The sequence below is a fragment of the Tinamus guttatus genome, unplaced genomic scaffold (assembly GCF_059628265.1).
Source record: "Tinamus guttatus ecotype Peru unplaced genomic scaffold, ASM5962826v1 Tinamus_guttatus_pri_ptg000150l, whole genome shotgun sequence".
NCBI classification, from domain to species: Eukaryota; Metazoa; Chordata; class Aves; order Tinamiformes; family Tinamidae; genus Tinamus; species Tinamus guttatus.
Window position 1 is genome coordinate 6,818,669 of NW_028288684.1, and position 22,931 is coordinate 6,841,599.

A 22,931-nucleotide genomic window follows, 5' to 3' on the forward strand; every position below is an offset into this window, starting at 1 on the left:
ACCCATGTGTTTAAAAACTGTAGACATGCTGGAGAACTTGCTTGCATGGAAGTCTAAGCATGGTGCTGTTCGCTATGCTTACTACCAAGTGCTCCCTGGATCACTCTATTAGGCTGAGCTTTTTCACTCACACAAGTGTTTTATAAACACTGATTTCCAAAAGTTTCCCAAAACATCCAAGTATATTTGGCTTTCCTGCAGATAACATTGTGCTATGCAGTCTGTGGCTCAGATTTCTTTTGAGAAGAACTTGAAGCAGATATTATTACACAAGTGGTTGTTTTTGTTTATATCCTGGCTCCCACTCATTGCAAAATCTTTCATTTCACAGGAATAATTTTAGGGCCCGGAAGTCGTATGCTGTTTATTGAAAGAGTAAAAGAGGAGGATGAAGGACTTTACCAGTGCATAGCCACCAACTTAAAAGGGTCTGTGGAGAGTGCAGCATATGTCACAGTACAAGGTAAAAATTGATATAAATGATAACAGCAAGTTTGTCAGAGTGATGTTCTTACTCGAGCTGGAAAAGGGAGTGTATGACTTGTGGATCATGTGGTGATCTCTGAATGGAGCGATCTGAAGGAAGTCTTAGCAAGGGAAATGTATCAGGTTGGAAAGGAAGCCTAACAGGAAATGCTAACCCAGAGTGTGTTTATACTGACCTAAAAAGAAGAATTGCTTCAACTCAACAAAGATCGGGTCAGGGTAGAAGACAAATGTAAATTTAGTATCATCAAAACAAACAAAAACAAAATAAAGAACATACTCCTACCCACTCATTTTGCGATTTCAGGTTAATTCCATAAAAATCAGAGGCTTCAGATACTTTCATTTTTTCCTTTTCAGTGTAAATTGAAGTGACAAATAGGATCAGAAGATTTTACCCTAGCAATAACTATAAATGCATTTTTCCAAGGTACTTAATGTAAGAAGTAGGTATGATCGAGTTGTCAGAGCTACCATTACTTGAGTTATTTTGCTCTTCATTTAAATACACGGCATCGTCCTCCTGACTTATGCCAAGCTTGACTTAGACCTGGGGCAGTGACTTCCCTAGAGTAATTGTACACTGCATAAAAATCAGGTTTACTTTGTAACTTTTCAGTTTTGTTGAATATACATTTGGCTTATATATTTTGAGAAAGGAAAAGCAGACGGACATTCTCCATACACATGAGTGCCATGCGTGAATTTCACATATCCTATCTTATTGATCTCATGTTTTAGGTAAACAGTCCTAACTGCATTTCACATCTCTTTATATAAGGCATTTTGACTACCAGGTCCCTGAGGAAGAGATTATGTCCTTCTGGGTGTCTCATACATTTGCTAGACGTGTTTGAATGCAGCTCCTGAATATTTGGATACTGCCCTGCAGCAGAAGACAATTATAGCTAGTAAATCAATATTAATTTTCTGTGACAAGTGCTTTAGCAGTCTTAGTTGAGTGTTGTTGATGATAAAGGTCTTGCTTTGGATGGTCAGGGTTAGGAATATGCACGTGAGCTACCCTAACTGGTATAATCAAAGAGCAAAAACCAACTGTCTGCTTATGAATAATGCCAAGGTTTTAGTAACTATTATAATTGCTGGAAGAATGACTTGTCCCTGAGTGTTTGCTGTGAAATTCATCCTGATGGGTGATTATTCTGGACAATGTAACTCATTATTGTATTGATTTTTGACATCATTATATCTTGGATATTTATTACAACCGCCAACATTCCATAGGATGGCTTCTAGGAAGTCATATCTCCTTCTGCATGAACTAGAAAAGAGGATATACAGCAACTGGGAAAGCTTCTTCTCCAACCATATGTCCTGCAGAGAACACACACACTGTTCTTGCATGATTTCTGTGGGAGCTCTAAGATAAACAGAAGATGTAGTCCATTATGTACTAGAAAATTATAGCTTTGAGATTGAATAAGGAAAAGAGGTTTTTTTTACCTAGTGTGATTGGGAAAAAAAATGTTTCTTTCCTCCATCTTCACAAAGCATGATGGACCCTACTGGAGGTTTTTTTTTTTTCACTCATTTCTATGCAGGTTTCACAGAACTTGCATATCTGCCCCTCTTCAAGTGAACTGCAACCTCCCAGTCCATTTTGGGGCCTAGAGATATAGAATCAGAGTTTTAACATGAGGCTTGCCTGAGGCTTTACCACTTTCTCAGCTTTCTTAGAAACACCATATAACTGCAACTGCAAATAACAAAGCATTTCTCTGTACCAATGTTCTCAGAGTGCAGTGCAGTAGATCAAAGAGAATAGAGCAATGCCTCGTGTCTATGGCTGTGTTTAACAGATTGGAAGAGTAGTTTGTGAATGAGTCAGGAAGGAAACTGTCTGCTCTTTTTATTTGCTCTGAAAAAACATTCTTATACTTACAGATAAAACAATGTGTTATTTTTATATATCAGAGATGGATGAATGGATGGTGAAATCCAAGGGCCGACTTTAAATAATCACAGCCCTTGTTTGGTTTGGAAGCTCTGCTTCTCGGGCTTTCTGAGGAGGAGAGGAGCAACATTTTTAGGAATGTCAGAGCAAGCTGTCCATTTGCTCTTGGCTAAGGAACTAAAAAGACAACAATTCTCAAAGGAAGAGACAGCAACAACAAATGGCTCCCATAGCACCCAACAACGAAGAGGAATGGGTTCTTAAATACAGATTGATGCAAACTTTTGGATGCAGGGAGTTTAGTCTATCTTCAGGGCCATGCCTGGCACTAGCTGTCTCCAAACAGTCAGCTTTTCACCTGAAACCTTCCCATTGCTTCTCAACTTGAGGCCTCTTGCACACTCCCTCAGGAAAGTGTCCTTCACGCATCTAATTACAAAGATGGAGCACCATCTGAAGTGTATGTCGATGAAGAGCATATTTTACAGCTTAAACTCACTTATGTGGCTTAGATTAAAGTCGATGCTTCACAACTTTATGTGGTCCTTGCTGATGAGAAAGAAAAGCATCATATTTATCAAGCATTCATTCAGCTCTTCTGGCATTATGAAAAGGGTATATGTTTTCTATATAGCTACCTGTTTGTCTATCTATTTACCTTTGCATCTCAAAATGTTGTTTGTATCTTATGGGCCTCTCTGAAGTTACTTGGAATGTTTCAGTTAATTTTAACGAGAATTTCTTCAATTAATAAATGAGATTCAGCCGGCATTATATGGATGACTGTAAGAGAAAATATCCCATTACTTTACATCAGGACCTGCTTACACTGCTGCAGCACAGGTTGGAAGTGAGCCCAGGGCAACCTCCAGTGCAAACCAGGTCTATCGCTGATCCTAGCATAGGCCAGCAATGACTTTGTCTGATAAAGTCATGAAAACCTTCACAAATGAAAAGTCCACAGCATCTCTGGACACCTGTTCCAGTGTTGCACAGGAGGTCACACAGACAAAGCCAGGACAGACCATATTGATATAGGAGGTGGTGGACACTGAGACCCTTTGGGTGCAGCAGGGTGTTGGCACCTCAAATATTATTTTTTTCTGGTCTGTACCCGAAAAAGAACTGCACCTGGACCCTTAGAGTCTGAAGTCCTAGTTGTGCTGGTCCAAAATGGAGACCACAACAACCCAAGGCTTAAGCAGAGGAGTGACCTGCCAAAAGCGGCACTCAAAACAGATGATACTGCTGATACCTGAAGGGATCTGCTGGTTAGTATGGGCTCTGCTCAGCAGGATCTGTATGGTCCTGGGTTGTTACTGAGAGAGGAAGTGAAGTAGCAATATCTACTGCTTTCTTTCTTGTCTGGCCCTGCCTGACTGCTTCACCCCCTTCTCCTTGCCCTCCGTGGTGTTCTGTGCACACACAGTGGTGAGGGGGAGGAAAAGGGCTGCTCTGGGAGAGGAAGAGGGCTGCTTGTTCTAGGAGGGAGTGAGGCAGATGAGGCAAACCTGCATGAAGGGACAAATCTTTGTGTGACTGGGGTGTCCAAGGGTGGCTGAGGCAGGGGTCAGGGATCCTGGGCTACCGTGTAGGGAGATTGAGAGCTGTATTCAGAGTTACTACTAGCTTTTGTCATTCTCAGGCCTTTTATGTGTTCCCTTTGCTTTCTCATTCCTGTAGACCTCCTCACTCTCTTTCCCTACCTGTTTTACCTCTAATCAGATTTTTCTGCTACTCATCTGGGAGGCTTTCAGCCAGATCTGTCAGCAAAGTTTTTCACACAAGACTGGAATCCCCAAGTTTGATAATCTACTCCACTTCCAGCTGGGAGGAATGCATTCTTGCTGCCTAAAATCCCACTGACATTTCAAAGACAGACCCTTCACATCATTACCTCCCATGTGGCATGCAAGGAGACGTTGGAAAGTTGCTGCCTTCCTCCTTCGGCACAGGCTGTATTGTACCTCATGGGTTTTGTGAGTCCTGTCATATGGAGCAGTGGCAACAAATGAACCTTCAGTCCCTCCAGGTTTTGCTGAATAAATGTCAGAAACTATTACTTGCCATCTGCGTGGATACTGTTCAGAAGCAACAGAAGAGTATACATATGCAAATGGAAAGCCTGATGCCAGAAGACAAGCAAGCTGTATTAGGCTGTATCATTTTTGCTATCATTATGTTCCATATCTAAATTAAGCCTTTAAAAATACTCACTTTTGAAAATTTAACAGCTTGTGTGCTGGGGAAATAGATATTGTGTAACCTGCACTTGTTCGTTGCAGTAATATTTTTGCTGCAACAAGTTTTATTGTCGAAGATCCAGGTTGGACATGCCTGAGGAATCTTAAATACAGGGCATGAACACGAATCTGATTATCACTTTTAAGGAGGGAAGATATTATGCTTGTTAAGCCACAGCTACAGGAAGCAATTCAAGCTGTAGCCTTGCTTAAAATCAGGCAACACATCCCTCCGATTATGAGGGTGCCCACCAGTGAGACAACAACCATCCCTTTCGCATTTGTCAGGAGCTATACGGGGTTTGAAAGCACTGCAAGCGCAGTTGCCAAAACCACTGGGAAATCATGTTCAGAATTACTCCCTGTCCTCTCCCCTGTCCCAGGAGGAGGGTATCAGAATAAGAGCGGAGCATGAGCATTTCGCATCCGCTGCCACTCGGACGGAGGCAGTACTGTGGGAAGCGAGGCATTTTGACACAATCTGTAAAGATGCTCTGAAACCATTTTACAAGTCCCTAAGTAGCAATCTGAGGAGAATTTTATTTGGGATTTTTTTGAGGATCTTTCAGTAGACTCTAATATTCTCCAGATTTCTTAAGTTCATGTTTTCTTGCTGCTCCATTTTTTTTTTTTTGTGGTTGTTGCTGTTGTTATTTCTCCCCTTCTGTGTTTAATTTGCTCCCTGCTCTGGAGAGCTTTCCCAGCCTCACAGCAGCCTGACTCTGCCAGCTGCTGCTGGGGACAGGAGAGGTGGGTGCCCCATGGGAACCCGGGCTGCATCCCAGGAGTGCACCCTGGGGCTATCCATGCTGCTGGATGGACACGGCACTTATGACACCTGTGCTCTAGTCCAGCTCAGCAGCTCTGTGCCAGACCTGACCCATCCAGACAGGAATGAGAGCTTGGATTCACTGATGTCTATAATAACATTACCACCTGCCCTACTTGACCTCCTGCATCTCAAGGAAGGCCTGAAAAAAAAAAAAAAAAAAGGTACCAAGAGGGTGCTACAAATTCAGCCTCCTTTTTCCATGCTCAGCTCAATGGTTTTGTTGAGGAGATCATTTTTTTTCCAGGCTCTGTGAGCCAGGCCAAACAGGGATTAATATCCCATTGAAGAGAAGCTAGAATCATAGAATCATAGAATGCTTAAGGTTGGAAGGGACCTCTAGAGATCACCTAGTCCAACCCCCCTGCACACGCAGGGTCACCTAGAGCACGTGGCACAGGACTGCGTCCAAGCGGGTTTTGAAGATCTCCAGAGAAGGAGACTCCACAACCTCTCTGGGCAGCCTGTTCCAGGGCTCTGTCACCCTCTGCAGAGAAAGGTAGTCCTTCCTGGTGTTTTATTTTAATGGCAATCAAACATAAACTGCCCCATTTTGTAGGTCATGATCTAAAATGCTTGCTGCTTGGTTTTCCCAGGCACGTCAGAGAGGTCAAACCTGGAGCTGATAACGCTGACATGTACCTGTGTGGCTGCGACGCTTTTCTGGCTCCTGCTGACTCTCTTCATACGCAAGCTGAAGAGGGTAAGAAAGACCAGGCTCAGAGCTCCTGCCTCCCTTTGTATTGGAAAATTCTTCCCCGACCGCAGGGATCACTGAGACTACAAAAAAAAAAAAAAAAGAAAAAGAAAAAGAAAATAAAATAAAAGAAATGAAACAGATTCACTTACCACTCACCATAGCTCACTGTGCAGTTAGCCAGACGGTGGCTGGCCTGGGAAATTGTGACTCAAGGGGCTAAGCAATGAGTGAGTGAAGAGGCAAGGGCTGAGTGAGGGAAAGCACTGAGGCTTGGGAGCATTGGGTGCCTGATTCCCACCGAAGGCGTTCCCATCCTCCCTCGACCCGTGGGAGTTTGGCATCATGGTGCCTTTGAAGAACTGAGTGAGCAGGAATGACAAATCTTCCCAGAGCCCAGTGAGGTCTGGTTTGTCTGCTGTAATCACATCACTTGCAAAGTGATGTTTTACTGAAGTATGTTTGGTGGTGCAGTCCCTGCTACAGATGTGCCTGTATCAGCAGGAAAGTGCTAAGTGCCTGTGTGGTTGACCCTGCTTCTTGTTCAGGCCTGACTGTGATGGTTTAAATCTCCTTTGTACTGACAGCACTTTGGGTACATGAGCTCCTACACCAAGAAGTTAAACCACAGCAGCTCTCATGTGTGGAAGATATAAATTTCTACCATGGTAGACTGGTGACTAAGTCACTCTCAGAGTGACTTAGAGGAATGTTGAAGCAGTGGGGTGCACTGCAGGACATAGAGCGAGGAATGGCTGCACAGATTCCCCCTCTCCAACCCCAAATCTCAGTGCTACTGAACGCCCTGGTCCCTCAGCTTCCAGCACCCCTTTGCTCAGATGGAGAGGGAATCACGGGCTCTGTGGCCTGGGTCAGCTCCCAGCCTTCACGGCATGTTCCAGCTGGCCGAGCTCAGCAATGGTTATAAAAGTTAACTGCAGCCTGCAGGACTATTTTATCTGAACTTGGATTAAGGCCTGACTACATTTAAAGTTTTGCACTGAGAACTTCTATTGCCTGACGAACATGCAGGACCAGACCTCTATAGCAGGGCTGTACGGCAGCAATCGCTCTACCTTCCTACTGACACAGACCTTCCTAAGAAGAGACACAAGGGAGTTTGGGGGTAGAGAAGAAAACAGAGGTGAGCTGGAGCTTCAAGGAAACTTTGCAGCTATAGAGAAACTACAAAGCAAGTGGGACCAGTTCTGGCCACTCACCATTAAAGACAGGGCAGTTCATAACAGGACTGCAAAACTATGAGCTCAATACTTGGAAAAAACATAATGTTTTATAATGTTTTTTCTTTTTTTTTTTTTGAAAACATGGTATTTACATGTTAGATTAGATAATAGAAATAATCATTCTTGCTACAGAGCAAGGAATTTTAAATACATTACATAGTGATGAGTCTTTCCAGTTAGTGCTCTATGTTTAGATCTTCCTCCGTGTTTCTGTTAGAAACCCTTACTCTTAAGGATTTATGTCTGGAATTAGCTCTAAATTAAATTTCATATACAAATGACGTTGCCACAATGGAAACAAACCAAAAAAAAAAATAGTTCATGCTCTCTGAGAAACAGCATTTTCTTTAAGCCTGTTTGACACGCATATGGAGACAACCGATATACTTAACACTTCTTTATCTTTCAGAATGTTGTTTCAAAACCCAAACTGTGCCAAGGTTCGGAAAAGAAATGTAGGAACCTCTCAGCATCTTCCTGCTCCTCTACTGCTCTTCCTGGGGTCTATCACCTCCAGAGCTCTTCTAGAGCAAACACTAGATCTCTTATATAAAAATGTCATCACTTCTTGTGTCGAGAAAAAGTCTAGTGGATTAGAAGAGCAATCTAGATGCTCTCTGAAGGATAATGGAAAAAGTTTCAAGTTGGAAATGGATGGGCTGTGGAAAACTAGGATGAGATTCATCTTTCTGTAATTTCCTCGTATGAAATGGGTAATCCATTTGTTCAGCAGAAACTGATTTTCTTGAAAATTCATTTTTAAATGATCTGTTTTAATTTGGATATTTATTAATTACACCATACTCCAATAATTTCAGAAATGATACATAAGAAATCAAAAATTCTAAAAATGTATAAACCATTTCCAAAATGTATGATGTCTAGTCTCCTGGCGGCTATTCTTGCACAATTCTAACCACATCTGACCTATCTTTGCTGGGTATAAGGAAGAAATAAACACTGGCAGTTGTGCTCCATCTGTTGATTATGGCCGCTTCTGGCTTTGCACAATCATGAGGGAAAGTTATTTTTAAGAACAGTGTTTAGTCATTTTCTGAAAATATTTCTCTTAACTATGCAGAGGGCCTGTAGCAAAGCAAGCGAGTTCTTCATTGAAGAAACTGCTATGTCACATATAAGGAAAGGTAGAGGAAGAGATTTATTTTACATAAAAAGGGGTTGCAATACCAAAATAAATGAAAAGGAAATTAATCAGACATTCGACTGTGAAAGGTACAGCCGTGTGGACAGAAATAGCTTGGTACCCTTGATTCAAGCAAAAAGATGCTGACTGGCATGATCTCTTTTTAATTTTGCAATATTCTTTCTTTTATAGCCTTATTCTTCTGAAATTAAGACCAATTACTTGTCAATCATAATGGATCCTGATGAAGTCCCCTTGGATGAACAATGTGAACGTCTGCCTTATGATGCCAGCAAATGGGAGATTGCGAGGGAAAGGCTAAAACTAGGTAATATTAGCATAAGTCATGTTGGGTTTGCAGCTATTGAATGAAATGCATTTTTATCTGTATGCAAAGGAGAGCTGGAGATATTTTAGGCATGCAGCACAATGTTCTGCTGGGTTAGGTGTGAGATATCCATGGAAAGTATTATTTTTCCGTGACTGAATTACAGCATCTAGGACTGACTCGCTAACTGCATCTATCTCACTTTCCATATGTGTATTCAGACTCCAGACAGGAAAACTAAAATACAGACAGTAATCACTGCTCTGTAGTTTTTTGCAAACTGAGTTCCTTAAAGCAGGGAATCAAAACAGGGCAACTGCAGAGGTTCCTATCAGCCTGTTGACCTGGCAGCTTCTCTCTGCAGAGCCAGAAGCCTGGCCTTTGGCACTGACTGTAAGTGTCTTCCCATGTAACCTAATTAAGTACTCATTTGGAAAAAGACCTGTGCAGAAATGGGTCCCCACACATCTTCCTGTACCCCTTGGTATTTCTTCCTTTCCTTCTCTCTCCAAGCCACACTCTCTGTTTTTCCTCTGTGCTGCAGATTTATAGTCATCCTTGCTGGTGTAGCACAAAGAGCAAGAATGTTCTACATAAGTCCATGCATAAATAGAGATGGAAACTCTCAGCCTGCAGGTAGCTTGCCTGTAGAGTAAAGGGCATGAATTTGGAAGCCTTTTTGACTCGCTTACCCTACTGTGGTGCTAACTGGAAAGCCAGGAGAGTGAGGACCGGATTTGGGAGTTGCGGCTTCTCTCCAGAAACCACACAGATTTTAACAAGAGGTCAACATTAACATATCAGTGATATACTGTTGCAATAGTGCTGTTTGTTCTTTCAGGCATGCGGTTGTAGAGCCAGAGATAGAAAATCCCTGCTTTCTGATGGGGACTGTAGCAAATTTCTCCTGTCCTCCAGGGTTCAGGGACAGAAGGTGATCAAAACATGCATACAGTTGGGATCACATTTAATTTGCTCGGTGGAAGTCGCAAGGTGAGCAGATGTGGATAAGGAGAGCTGAAATACATTGCTACTAATTAGAGTTGTCCCACGCAATTCTGGGAATGCTGAAACATAACTTTCTTTTGAGCGTCTTCTTGAAATAGCTTTCTCCAGTAATGGACCAAGAGCTCAGTGTGCAGACAGTGTGATCTCTGCTTTATGCGCACTTTATTTGGATATAAATCCCACAGGAAAAAAAAAGAGCAGAAACAGAACGTAAACACTAATAAAAGCCTGCATCTTGCAGGGTTACTGTTTAGAGCTTGGAGGTGAGGAATGATGACCTGAGGACGAGTTAAAAGTGGAAGAACTGGTGTAAACAAACAAAGAATGCTGACAATGAATGAAAACCAGATTCTGAGAAGCTGGGTATGTGCACTATGCTAGATTAGCTCAGTGCAAGTCCTGCTTACATGGCAGTTGGCTCAGTCTTTGAATAACCTTGGCAGCCTCCTAGGATTAGTGTCTCACAAACACAAAATGTGGTTCTATGTATTTGTAGCATATTTTTATTTAGAAATGCAAATCCTTCCAGCATCTGATAGGCCTGTTTTTCTTTTTCCATTATTTATCCTCAGGATACATATTTACTGTAACCTTTGTAATGTAACTCTCTAGCCTTTTAGCCTTTTGCCTTCTATATGCCCCATGCACACATGCACAAAGCCCGTTGCTGTGATGCAATGCTTATATAACATGATTTTCCCTTCATCCATAAGAGCTACAAACTCACAGAAAATTTCATATGGGCATTGCTGAAGCCAGGATAATTACTATTGAATTTAGATTAATGTGAGCTAGATAAAAAAGTCATCTTTTCATAAGACAGAAACATTCTGGTGCTATAAGTCACATCTGTGTGGTTGGATATAAGCCTATAGTCCAACAAAAGTGTTTATGTACTATGTATTTCTCACCTTACACTTGGATTTGACTCTCATAATTTATGAGAGCTCATACCCTGCTGAAGCTGTGGCACAGGGGCTCTCGGGATTGTTGCTGCATCCAGGTATCCAGGAAGATAACAAACACTGAAGTGGTAAACAGCACCCTGAGCTCTGCTGCCTTCTAACACCCTACAGATCCCGTGTCTGACACAAATCAGCATGTTTTCCTTTGCTTTTGATGCAGAGAACTTTCATATTTAACATAATGGAAATTTCCAGTATGGGGAAACCCACATGGCTCAAACTACATCACAGGACCACAGCAACAAATACACATTTCAAGCCTCTGCCTTCCCACATAAAAGGGGAGAGATATCTGCTGGTCCTTTTTTCTAATGCCCCAATCCAGAAACTCACATGCTTAAATACAGACCTGTATTTAAGAATCCTGAAATGAAAACCTCCTGATTCAAAACTCCTTAGCTGAGTGGCCTGCTCACTGGGTTAGAATTGTCCCAAGAAATTGAAGTTAAGTGCAGGAAGTTTAAATAGAGCTCTGCTTCCCGGGTCTGGATATAAATGCTGCAGCATTTCATAACTGAAACTACACCAAACCCAAATGTTGTGGTTGTTTGAGGTTTGTGATGAGGCAGCACATCTTGATTTTACTGTATTTAATTGCTCTGTTTGTTAATTTTGTAATTACTTTGTGTGTTAATATAAGAGGCTTTTGCATGAGCAGTATGTTAGAGCCGGGTTTGTCCTATGTGCAATCTGCATATTCAACCGTGGAGCTCCATCTGTTGATGCTAAGAAGTTGGAGTGGTCCTATTCTACGCTAACATTTCGTAGGACCCAAAACAATAGCGGAGCAACAAAGAGCAATACATCAAATGTTATTGCAGTTTCCCATTAAATCATAATTGTTGTTTAGAGAAGGAAGTGTTGTTTCCAGTGCTCATTCTCGTTTATGAAAGGCTAGCAGCTTTGTGCAGCTTTATGAGCTTTATGTTTTCCAAGTAGTGACTAAGTAGCCTATCTTGATGTGGGAAGTGAGTTACTGCTGATGAAAACCGATTAAAGTTGTGCATTAAACAAAGGTAGAGTGGGTGTTACATTACCTTAAACTGTAGCTTCACCTTGTACAAACCACAAACTGCCAGTCCATTAAGGTCTAAGAGCTCCAGTTCACCAAGAAAGCTGAGACTTTTCTCTTAATACTGCTTCTCTTATACACCTGCTAAGTGAACAAGCAATAACTGGAAGAGGAGGTGACTATAGACCTTTAAAAATATGCACTGATCCTCTTGTATTTATATGTAAAACTCTAATGCTCAAGTCTGTTGGTGTTTTTCATTCACATAGCTTAAATGCATGGCTTTTATTTGCTGTAAAGTTGCAACACTTTTGCACATCTGGGGGTGAATAATTTCCTAGGGGCTGTCGGTTTTGCACATTCCACTTCATGTTTCCATTGTTTTGATGTCAAATGCTGTTGCCTTCTAACAGCAGACAGACGGAAAATTAGAGTTGAGATATATAATTAACAAAATGTAGTGTCTATTTAATTTGATTTATAACTGACAGTTCTTTTTTGTCTACTTGTAAGTGTCTGGGTGGGATTCATCTCTCACTTAGCTTTAGACATCTACAATGTAGATGTCCTAGTGAGAGCTGGTCGAACAGGCACCTTTGGAAGTGATTCAGCTGCTCTGTTTAAATGTCTACCATAGGATAGGGGAATTGTCCTATGGTTATGGCTGTGTCACATGTGCATATCTGAGATATAAAATGGCCTTAGTGATACATCTTATTCTATGGTTTTGTATAAAAAGTTGGTCTTATTTTCTGCTCTTTTTCTTTATGCTACAAAGTTTGCTACTTTGCTTTTGCTTGCCGTGTATATGCCTAAGTTCCACTGAAGGTGAAACACAAGCAGAAATCAGGTACTTGGATCTAAAATGTATTGCTAGTTAATATGCTGACAGGATCTCTCTGACCAGAACTCCACCGGTCTGGCCTGTGAGTGCAAGGTCCAAGCAAAGTCCCTGCTTCCAACACTAGGGAATCAAGAATGACACTGTAGAGATCATGGGATTGGCATTAAACATCATAACATTTAAAAAATAGTAATAATACTCCAAGAGCCTTAGCTGGTTCTGAACATATAGGAAAAGGACACTCAATTTCACTGAAGTTCATCAGGGGATTTTACTGAGGCCACCTGTTTTTTCACAGGGACCGCTAGGTGCTTTTCCGGGGTCTGTGCAGCATGATAAGGATCTCACAGTGCCAGTGTCAGCATCTGCCCTTGGACATGTGGAAGCATCACACCCATCATGAGATAACCTATGCCTTGTCACTCCAGGTCTCATCTCACTGAACCCCTTCAGACCTCATTGCACAAAGCTAAGGGCCTCATTTGCTCAGATTTGTTGTCTCTTACCATTACCTAATCACAGGAGCTTGTCAGAGAAGTGCATGAGGGGGTTGCAGGTATATTTCAGGGATGGCACTGCAGTCTCCTTGGAATGAAGGTTATCTTAAGGCACCTTGTGGGAGAAGGAAGGGAGAAGGACTTGTAAAAATTACCCAAGTCTGTAGCAACCTGCAGCTTAGGCAGCAGCTGCATCATGCTGCAAACACACCTCGCACCGTCCCAGTCTGCTGCATGGTGCAGTGTGCTCAGTGAAGAGAGGAGCAACGTTTCCTGCTAGCAAAGATAAACTGAACATAAGAGTGCCAGGAGCCAGTGTACATCCAATGGGAATGGCTGCATTTGCTTAGCATCACTTTTAATCATTTATGCTCTTCAATGACTCTGTGACTGTCTTCCGATTTGTCTGCTTAGTCTTCAATACTTTTTCTTTTGTTTTTCTTTTATTCTTTCAATAAAAGAAAAAACTATCTGACTTAGCAGTTTGTGAATACATTTTTAGCATAGGGCATAATTTCCAATTCATTATCAATGAAATCATTTGCTGACAAAATTTCTTTCTTACCAATGTACATATCTCCAATTTACTTTCTTTTCAGGAAAGTCACTTGGACATGGAGCTTTTGGAAAGGTGGTACAAGCATCTGCGTTTGGAATTAAGAAATCACCAACTTGCAGAATAGTTGCAGTGAAAATGCTGAAAGGTATCTTGCTGCAAAGCTGCACTGAGAAGAAGATGGGCCTCAATATCACGTCACATTTTTAATATGATTTTGTCAAAAGAAAGAGTGTGTGATGTTACCCCATACCATAAAATCTCTGAAGTCTCAAAAATGTGTACGCCAAGTTTCAGGCCATTTTAAATTTTCCAGTGAAATGTTAAAAGGCAAACTATGAAATAGAATAGAATTGCTTTTTTTTTTTTTTTTGAAAATCTATTCCACTACTTTAAATACCAGGCAGAATGGAAGACAGAATTTTGCAGGCTCCAAAAGGAAAATTAGATTTCCTGCATATTCTCTGTTGCATCACTATGTTATATTGACCTTGTAGTGAGTATGTAGCAAAACTAGCTGAAGCATAAGGCATCCACCCTGATTTGACAGCACTTAGGTGGAAGACACCTTATTTCCCGTGGTCATTAGTTTTAATGATTAATCACACTACTGTTAAAAATGAGTACTTTATGTGTAATATGCATCTGGCTTTAACTTCTGGTTCTGACTTTAGAACTATTAGATTACATAAAGCCCACATTTTTTTCTTCATGAAGGTCCTTTTAAAAAGCTAGACAGATTGAGTTGTCTCAGTCTTTGAATTGCTGTGCAGGTGTGTCCCTTCCAAACTGTCTGCAGCCTCATTACATGGGGAGGAGAATGCTGACACAGCTTGTGTAAGGCCTTTTCCAGTGCTCTTCATACACCAGTGCTCTTCTCGCAGCGAGATCATCTCCCAGCTACTCATTGCCCATTTCTTATTGGAGCAGAAAGGACGAAGACCCTAATCAATTTGAAAAGGGCACTTGGGAAGTCAGCAAACAGGATAATACTCTGTGATGGCCTGCAGCAGGAGCAGCTCAATTCCATAACCCAGAGTCCTCTTGGTATCCAGTCCTATGTATTTAGCTTTTCCTTAATTATATATACAAGGATCAGATCTGGCCTTTTTTTTTTTTTTTTTTTTTTGCATTGCCCTGGGAGCTTATGCAGCATTGCTTATCTGTGTTAATCCTTGAATCCTTCTCAGAGCCATTCTCTGCAAGGACATCCCCTGTTGTGTAGGTAAAGCCTGAATCCCTCTTGCTTTCAGCTGGCTGCATTTATTTATACATGGATTGAGTATATGCATCTTACCCAGTGGCTCCAGGCTCCAGTGCTGCCTGTTTGCTTATCAGAAAACCTGTACTTGGTATTTCAAGCCCATGGAGCTTGTACATGTATATGTACAGTACTCCCAGGCCTACCGTCAGGCTCTGCAGAACCCAACCTAAAAATATTTCATCAGATCATTTCTGACCGGCAGAAACCTGCTGGGTTTTGCTCCTTTTAGAATGTGCCTTACTGATACTGTAGCCAGCAAGCTCACTCTGCAGTATTATGTCAAATGCTTTAGGAGGCGGTGGTACCTGCTACTATGATATCCAGGATCATCCCAAAGGAGGGAACTAGCAGATGACAGTTACAAACCTCTCTCATCTTCTTCCATGTTCCAAAAGCACCAAAATGCCTTGTTGGCTAGTGCCAAATGTTTGGAAAATGGGAGGGAAATAAAGCTTTAGTCCCTATCCAGACCTTCTGCAGCAGTGGGGCAATAACCATCTGTGATGCTTCCCCCCATTGCCACCTCGCTGGTCCCCACGGATGGCCTGTCTGTCACCTGGGTCACTGCCTGACCCCTATATCTGAACTGCTTTGCCAGCACGCAGACATATGTGCCAGCACAGAGGTCTGCCAATTTTCTGTGTACATCAAGGGGCTTTCTGTGCCAGCCAGCTGCATAAGGGCAGCAGGGGTTGCTCCTGGAATAGATGGGAGCAGAAGGCAGCCAGAAGAGGCCCTTGGTGGGATTCATCCTGCTGCATGTGATGTGTGTGCAGGGGACATGCTTGTACCTGACCTAGTCACCCACACCTTCTACTGTCAGTGGGGAGAACTCATTTGCTGAGGTGACCACATGTTTTTCTATTATTTGAAGAGAGCCATTGGTGACTATGTTGGCATCTTCACTGTTATCATGTGAAGATGGGTGAGACTTGTCCCATTCTTTGCATCCTCAGTAGATTATCTAGGACTATCACGGCCATTCAGGGGCTTTGTCCTCACCTTATTACAATGAGGTAGAGGAATCATCACCACCTACATAGGTGAATAGGATGTCCCTGGGTTTATGACATGTTTTGCACAGGATAACCAAAACAACCAATCAAACAAACAAACATATGGTCTCCCATCAGATGTTAAAACCAAGCCTTTTAAGGATCTAAGTCCATATTATTTCCACTTTCTGCTCTTCAGTGTCACTAAACTGAAAAAAAAGTCTTTCTGGGTTTATCCAAATCAATATTTTTTGTTGTTTTCTTACCAAAATGAAATTAAAAAATCACTCAACACCAAATTGAATCTTTCGGGTTTAGTATAGTGTTTTTTTTAAATCACTACAATTACTATTAATATTAATTACAACTAATACAGGCGAAATTTAGTCACCTAGCTATAGGTTAAAAGGTTAGCTGCCTGGTCTAGTCTAAAAAAACCTGGCTTCCTGTATAATGCACAGAATCAGACAAACATTACCAAAGGCTGCTTCATCTCTTCCTGATGTAGATGGCTAAAGCTGATGACTCAGTCAACCTCTGGAAAAGCCTTGCTCTTGCCACTAACTTGTTGAGAGCTTAATTAGTTCGGGCTAGAATCTCACTCTGAAATGGCTGAAGTCAAGTCAGCTGAAATCTACCCTGTATTGAGTTAATTAAAGTCTTGAAAGGCTTTTTTTATTTTTTCTTTCTTTTTTTTTGGCTGAAACTACAAAACTATTCCTGTGAAAAAAATTCTCTCAGTTCCAAATATAAAAGAGTCTCCTGGGAGGAAGCTGAGTGTCTAATTCTTTTTATGGGTTTTATTGCAAATAAGAGGATGCTGAGTAGGGAGGAACAGAAAAACACATGGAAGTACATCCAATAATAGGTGTTATTCCACTGGAAAGAGATAAGAAGTGGTATAGCTCACGAGGACCAGTACATTGCCATTTCACATTTACCTTATTTTGCATTTGCAGATGGGGCCACAGCAAGTGAATACAAAGCTCTGATGACTGAACTGAAGATCCTGATCCACATTGGTCATCATCTTAATATTGTGAATTTATTGGGAGCTTGCACAAAAAATGGAGGTAAAAGAAAGTGTGCACTACACTGAAAATAAGTGTGAATCACGTTCGTTGGCCACGCTGTTTATTGTCCAGAGGTCAAGTTATTGACTTGAAAGGTCAAGTTATTGACTTGAAATATTTGAGCTCTTTTTCTATTTGGTGACAAAAAGAGGAAAAGAGGTTTCTAATCATCCTACAGAGTGATTAAACCTTTTCCCTATATAAATGCTCTCTTTCACATTTAACATCAATGTGAAAAGGGGGCCTTTCTCTCACCTCCTTGCTAAGCTTGGGTTAAGCATGATCTGATAAGGCTGGAAACATGGGGTTCCTTGTGATCAGATGTTGATTAAGAATGATGAATCATAGGGTAACTTTGGTAAAAGCCCTCAATATCTTCCACTAAAAAAACTAAAGACCTAATATGAGATATTGTTTCTTTAGTTACATCATCTATTTTAGCATGTGTGATCTGCAGGACTTCAGTCTGAATTCAAACTGTTCCAAAGAGGAAATGAAGATGTTAACCTATGTTTGTCACCCATATTTCAAAAATTTGGACCTGCTCTAATTTTCAGAAACATGCCCAATGCCCTCCATATTGCTTTTTTTCTTCATTAAAGCATATCATTAATTATTCTGGATTCCAGTTATAACTATGGACAGAACGGACTTTTTGCAGAAAGAATGACCCCTTGTATTGCTTTAAGTTGCTCAAAAGGCATTTTCCTTTTTACCAGGGCCTTTGATGGTGATTGTTGAATACTGCAAGTATGGAAATTTATCAAATTATCTGAAAAGCAAGAGGAATTTTTTCTGCTCCAGCAAGGTAAGGAGACACTCCTTACTCATCTTGCTAAAGTAAATGTCCTTCATGTAGATGTCAGCCTCTGAGCATGTCACCTTAGCTGCTCTTATAACCCAAGGAGAGAAATAAGTGGGTTTGGGTTCAGTTCACCTGACCTCTTTTAAAAGTTCAGTGTAGGATACCGAAATGCACCAAGAAAGGGCTCATTTCTTTCCACAAGGCATGCAAGGAGCCTGATGTGACTAATTCAAATGGAGACATCTCCAGTGAGAGGAAATGAACCCAGTCCAAAGTGTCCCCACATGCTCTTTCCCCTCTGCTGACAAACCCATTCCTGCTGAGCTCGGGTCACTGCAGAGGCCTGTGTCAATGGAGCCGAAGGAAGTGGTTTTGCCCACTGAATCCGGTACCGGTGGGAAAGCAAATGAGATAATGCCATTTACAGCTAATGTTCTGAGACACCCTAATGTTCAGGGAATTACAAATAATCTTCTTATTGTGTGAGGAGAAGGTCTATCAAGAATCAAAGAAATTAGAGCTTTGTCCTCACATCCCACAGCCCTCTGGGCCAGATCATCTGTGTACTCATTATTGCAAACGTAGACCTACGTGTGCCAACTCTGCCTGTGCTCATGCAGCAAAATCCCCCAAAGGACTGAAGGATCTGAGGAGCCTAGAGCCAGAACTGTCGTCCTTAAAACCCCTGCTCTGCTGGGACAAAAACTCAGACGCTCTTAGTTCCTAAGAGTTCACAAACTCTATTGTAGGGCATAAGTAGGAGGACCTCTGTCTCCAAAAGGCTCTAGCTGAGCTCGTTCCCAGGGTCATCCTCATTGGACTCTACATGAAAAGCTACACCTCCTTCAAAAGGTAGTTGTTTGTGGATCAGCCTGCAGCTGGGGATCAGCAGCTCCATAGGGAGCACAAATGTGACCCTCTTCCTGTGAGCGTTCGCACAAGTCTCTCCCTCTGGTCAGGGGCCACCTTAACTTCATGGAGGCCTGGGCTAGCGGGACGTAGTGGCAGGCTCAGGAGGGTGAGGTGTCCAAGGCCCAGGGAGAAGGGAGAAGGAGCAGGAGCGTGGCCTAGCGGTGAGGCTGCTTTCGAGGCAGCAGCAGGAAAACATTTTCCAAGCAATGTTGCATGTTTCCCATTAAATCCTCATTGACCATGTCATGGAGCCACCGGAGAGAGAGGGTGGGAAGATGGGCAGTCTTTCCCGCAGCAGCCACTCTTGGCATAGTTTGACACAGAGAGGCCAGACTTGCAAGCCAAGTGGGAGATTCAACTAGCACGTGTCACTGGAGAGTATTTTTCCTGGTAGAAATAAGGCAAAAGTCTGGTTTGATTCATACTCTGGCCCTTCTGCAGCTCTGATGCTGATGTCTTCTCTGTCTGTTTGAAGGACTCTATGCAAACAGAGCAAATGAAAAAGGATGTTGAACCAGTAGAAGGCAAAAAACAAAGGTTGGCCAGTGTCACCAGCAGCGAGAGCATTGCAAGCTCAGGCTTTCAGGAAGATAAAAGCCTGAGCGATGTGGAGGAGGATGAGGCGGGTAGGTATTAATTCCTTCCTGTCACTACGCGGTCTGTGATATTTTTACAACATACTGTGCATCCCTGAAATTTTTTTCCTCGTTTATCACCCTAATAAACATCCGTGGGAGACACTCACAGGGTCATGTCTAGCGGGTAGAAGATTTAAAAAAAGATTATTTCCAGGGTTACTAAATCTGACAGGAAAATGTGTGATTGTTTCTTCTGACTGCCCCCTTATCTTTGGGGAAAACACAGCAGTGTCCAAAGTGCGGGGTATAAAGCAACCACTATTTTTGTTTCCCGTGACAGTGGGTTGACCTCCAAATACTACTCAACAAAGACTGGATTTATGGGAATAGTAAGATCAGTAAGACAGGGGGAAAATAGCTTCCTTATGGGCAACCTTTACAACAAACGGTGCGTTCAACTGTTTTCAGACTCCAACGAGTTCTACAAGCTGCCCCTCACCATGGAAGACCTGATTTCTTACAGCTTTCAGGTGGCCAGAGGCATGGAGTTCTTGTCCTCCCGAAAGGTTAGTTTTATGCTTGGATTTTTTTTTGCCACAGAAGAATCAGATTCAGAGGTGAAATCATGTCTACATTTTAGTGACACCTTCTTTGGTGGAGGTCCCAAAGGAAGAGCAGTTTTCCTCCTGGTGTTCTAAATATAATGGTGTGTTTATCTGAGTCTTCATGCTCCATAAATACAGGGTTACAGTGGAAGGCAATGGGTCAAGCTAATTCATTCAGAGAAGTTCTTTGGGTGTTTTCTTTTTTCCTTTTTTTTTAGTTTCCACACGCATTAGCTATAGTGCCCCAAACAGCCTGGTGCTTTCCCTAGAAACACCAAGGGGCTTCAATATTTATGACTTTCTGGTTTGGAGAAATACTTTCTGTAAAGGATGGCCACTGTTTACAGTAATTCATGTAAACTATTGTCAACTTCCCTAAAAAAAGTTACATTGATATCTCGAATAATAATAATAATTCCAAAAAGGATATGGGAGAGAGTCAGGAAATTTGTGGGCAGGATTAAGGAAATGCAGTTTGATTGTGAAACTGTTTTATTATAGTGTATTCATCGTGACCTGGCAGCCAGAAACATCCTTTTATCTGAGAACAATGTAGTGAAGATCTGTGATTTTGGCCTCGCAAGAGATATTTATAAGAATCCTGATTATGTGAGAAAAGGAGACGTAAGTCAAGATGCTGTTTATTTATCCAATTGTTTATAACATATCATTTCAAGCTGTCCACCAAAACGTTCTGTAGACTTTTACATTTCCTGAACTTAAAAGAGTTTGAAAGCTATCGCAGTTTTTATGTGAAGATGAGCAATCCAGCAGCCTTTGTGTATCCAGCAGGCATTTCTGTCCTCCACCTTAAGGCCTGGAAATGCTAACCGTTTCACAGTTCTTGTCTTTTAAGGCTTTAGACATCTTTTAGATATTTATTTCTCGACTGGCACTGCAGTGTTATTTCTCAGCCCTTAGTAAGTGAACTGCCTTCTGGAAACCAGTCCCTGCACAAGAAGGTGTGTGTCCCTCCATGTATCCACACAGTGAGCCAAGAAGGGCTCCAGCCCAGCAAAACGTGGCAGCCTGTCTGACCTTCTCACTCTCCCAATAAATGGCAGATAGTGAGTCCAAGCGTCTGCAGTGAACTTCAGCTCAGCAAAATGTGCCTGTGCCCACGGGTGTCCAGGGAAATGGGGGGAGGAATTAGGACTCATGCAGAGCATCTCCTTGGGATGTCTCACCCACCTGCCAGCTACGCCCTCCTCTCAAAGAGCTTTAAAGCCTTAGAGCACCACGTAATGGCTGTGAGCCATTACTCACGTTGTTCACCTGACTGATGCTAGAGCTCAGGAGGCTCTAACAGGCTGTGCTATGGGGATGGCATGGGTTGTTGATGTGGTCCTGGAAGACAGGGCCTCCAAATTTGCCCACTTTTGATACTATGACAAAACAACCTACAGTTGGGTAGGGTTTTCTCCCCTATCCCTAGGATGCTGGCGAGAGACAACAGTTCTCTCAACACTGCAAAGAAAAGGGCTAGTCACTCTTCTCACAGTTTCTTTTTTTTTTTCTGCAACACATATGTTAAAAATGTATTTAGGAAGGGGAAAACAGCCTTTTATTCTGAAAATCTGTTACGATAGGGTCTGAATGACTGTGAGTTTATTGTCTGTAAAGAAATCCCACGGGCTCCTTCTTGAATGGTAATTATTTATATAACAATATATAGTTGATTCAGCTATGATTAAATTCTTTTAGTCTTTGAAAATAACAGTAAGGTTTCTCCACTCCATTTCAGGCTCGGCTTCCTCTCAAGTGGATGGCTCCAGAATCCATATTTGATAAAATCTACAATACAAAAAGCGACGTGTGGTCATATGGGGTATTGCTGTGGGAGATATTCTCCTTGGGTACGTTAAATCTGATGCTGGGGGCTGAAAGCAGAGAAGAGGGTTGCAGCAAGGACTTGACTAATGATCACTGCAGTCTGTGGAAAAACATCCATTAACTTTGAAGAATTTTTGCCTTGGCTTGAATTAGGAAATAACTAAATCAGACATCAGTGGTGTGTGTGGGGATAGATCGTGTGGGGATTACTAGTATCAGAGCACTGTGAAATGAAGTTTAATGCCTGTAACACCACTGGAGAGAACAGCAACCTTGCCCAGCTTAATGAATGACAAAATGATCTGAGCAGGTGCAAAAAACAGGTGCAAAAAAGCACCTGTGTCTATCATAACCCAGACTTAAACTTCCATCTCCCTGCTGCAGCAACCCTTGGTGTGGATCCTCTTAGGGCAGCAGCCTGGGCGGTCTCGGTGCTTGACAGATGGGGCACAGTTATGGATGGTCTCAGGACCCGATGGGAAAATATAGCAAATTTTTGAAGTCTTGCAATGTAGCAAGGAGCCTGTGGGATGTACCCCGCTGTGTGCTTCTGAGGTATCAGCTCTGCGCTCCGGGGTTCCCAATTCTGGCAGATTTGCAGGTGCAAGCGGCAGCCAGGGCTGGCAGCTCTTGCTCGAATGAAGGCGGCGCACTCGGGAGTGTGACTATGGCATCGACTGTGCAGGGGAACAAGAGCTCACTCTAAATATTAAAGGCTCAGAAGTCACCCTCTCTACCTAGGTGGATGTTTCCATCCCTCAAAAGCTGCTCCGTTTCTCCACGGGAGCCAGTGAGCGCCCACGTGGCAGCACAAGCAGCGCTTTGAATGTCTCCCAGTGTGATAAGGGCAGCCGGGAGGTGACAGCGCGTGTGACACCCTTCACCTCCACCCCGAAAAGCGGCCGCGCGGCGCCCGGCCGCTTCCCCGTGCACGAGCCGCTGCGGGCGGCCGCGAGGAAACCGCGAGCCAGATGCTGCTGTGGGGTGAACTGGAGCGTGGAATCCGAAATCCAAACCCCAGCACGGCCTTTTTTTTCTTTTCCCCTGCTTTTTTGTACACTGGAGATGCAGGATACAAAATGTCCACTGGAAGGGAAC

At 42.4% G+C, this 22,931-nt stretch overlaps 1 protein-coding gene and 1 long non-coding RNA gene across 2 annotated transcripts in view; both read left to right on the forward strand.

The window, feature by feature from the left end:
• The window catches only part of LOC148595140 (uncharacterized), a 249,493-nt gene that overhangs the window by 183,951 nt on the left and 42,611 nt on the right, over positions 1–22,931 (forward strand). The gene's annotated exons all lie outside the window — the stretch shown is intronic.
• The window catches only part of FLT1 (fms related receptor tyrosine kinase 1), a 106,846-nt gene that overhangs the window by 75,725 nt on the left and 8,190 nt on the right, over positions 1–22,931 (forward strand). Inside the window, exons 15-24 of the mRNA XM_088522211.1 lie at positions 332–463; positions 6,070–6,176; positions 8,751–8,886; positions 13,812–13,916; positions 16,987–17,100; positions 17,820–17,908; positions 19,293–19,443; positions 19,864–19,961; positions 20,502–20,624; positions 21,745–21,856. Coding sequence (XP_088378337.1) covers positions 332–463; positions 6,070–6,176; positions 8,751–8,886; positions 13,812–13,916; positions 16,987–17,100; positions 17,820–17,908; positions 19,293–19,443; positions 19,864–19,961; positions 20,502–20,624; positions 21,745–21,856 — 1,167 coding nt within the window. The remainder of the gene's footprint in view (positions 1–331; positions 464–6,069; positions 6,177–8,750; positions 8,887–13,811; positions 13,917–16,986; positions 17,101–17,819; positions 17,909–19,292; positions 19,444–19,863; positions 19,962–20,501; positions 20,625–21,744; positions 21,857–22,931) is intronic.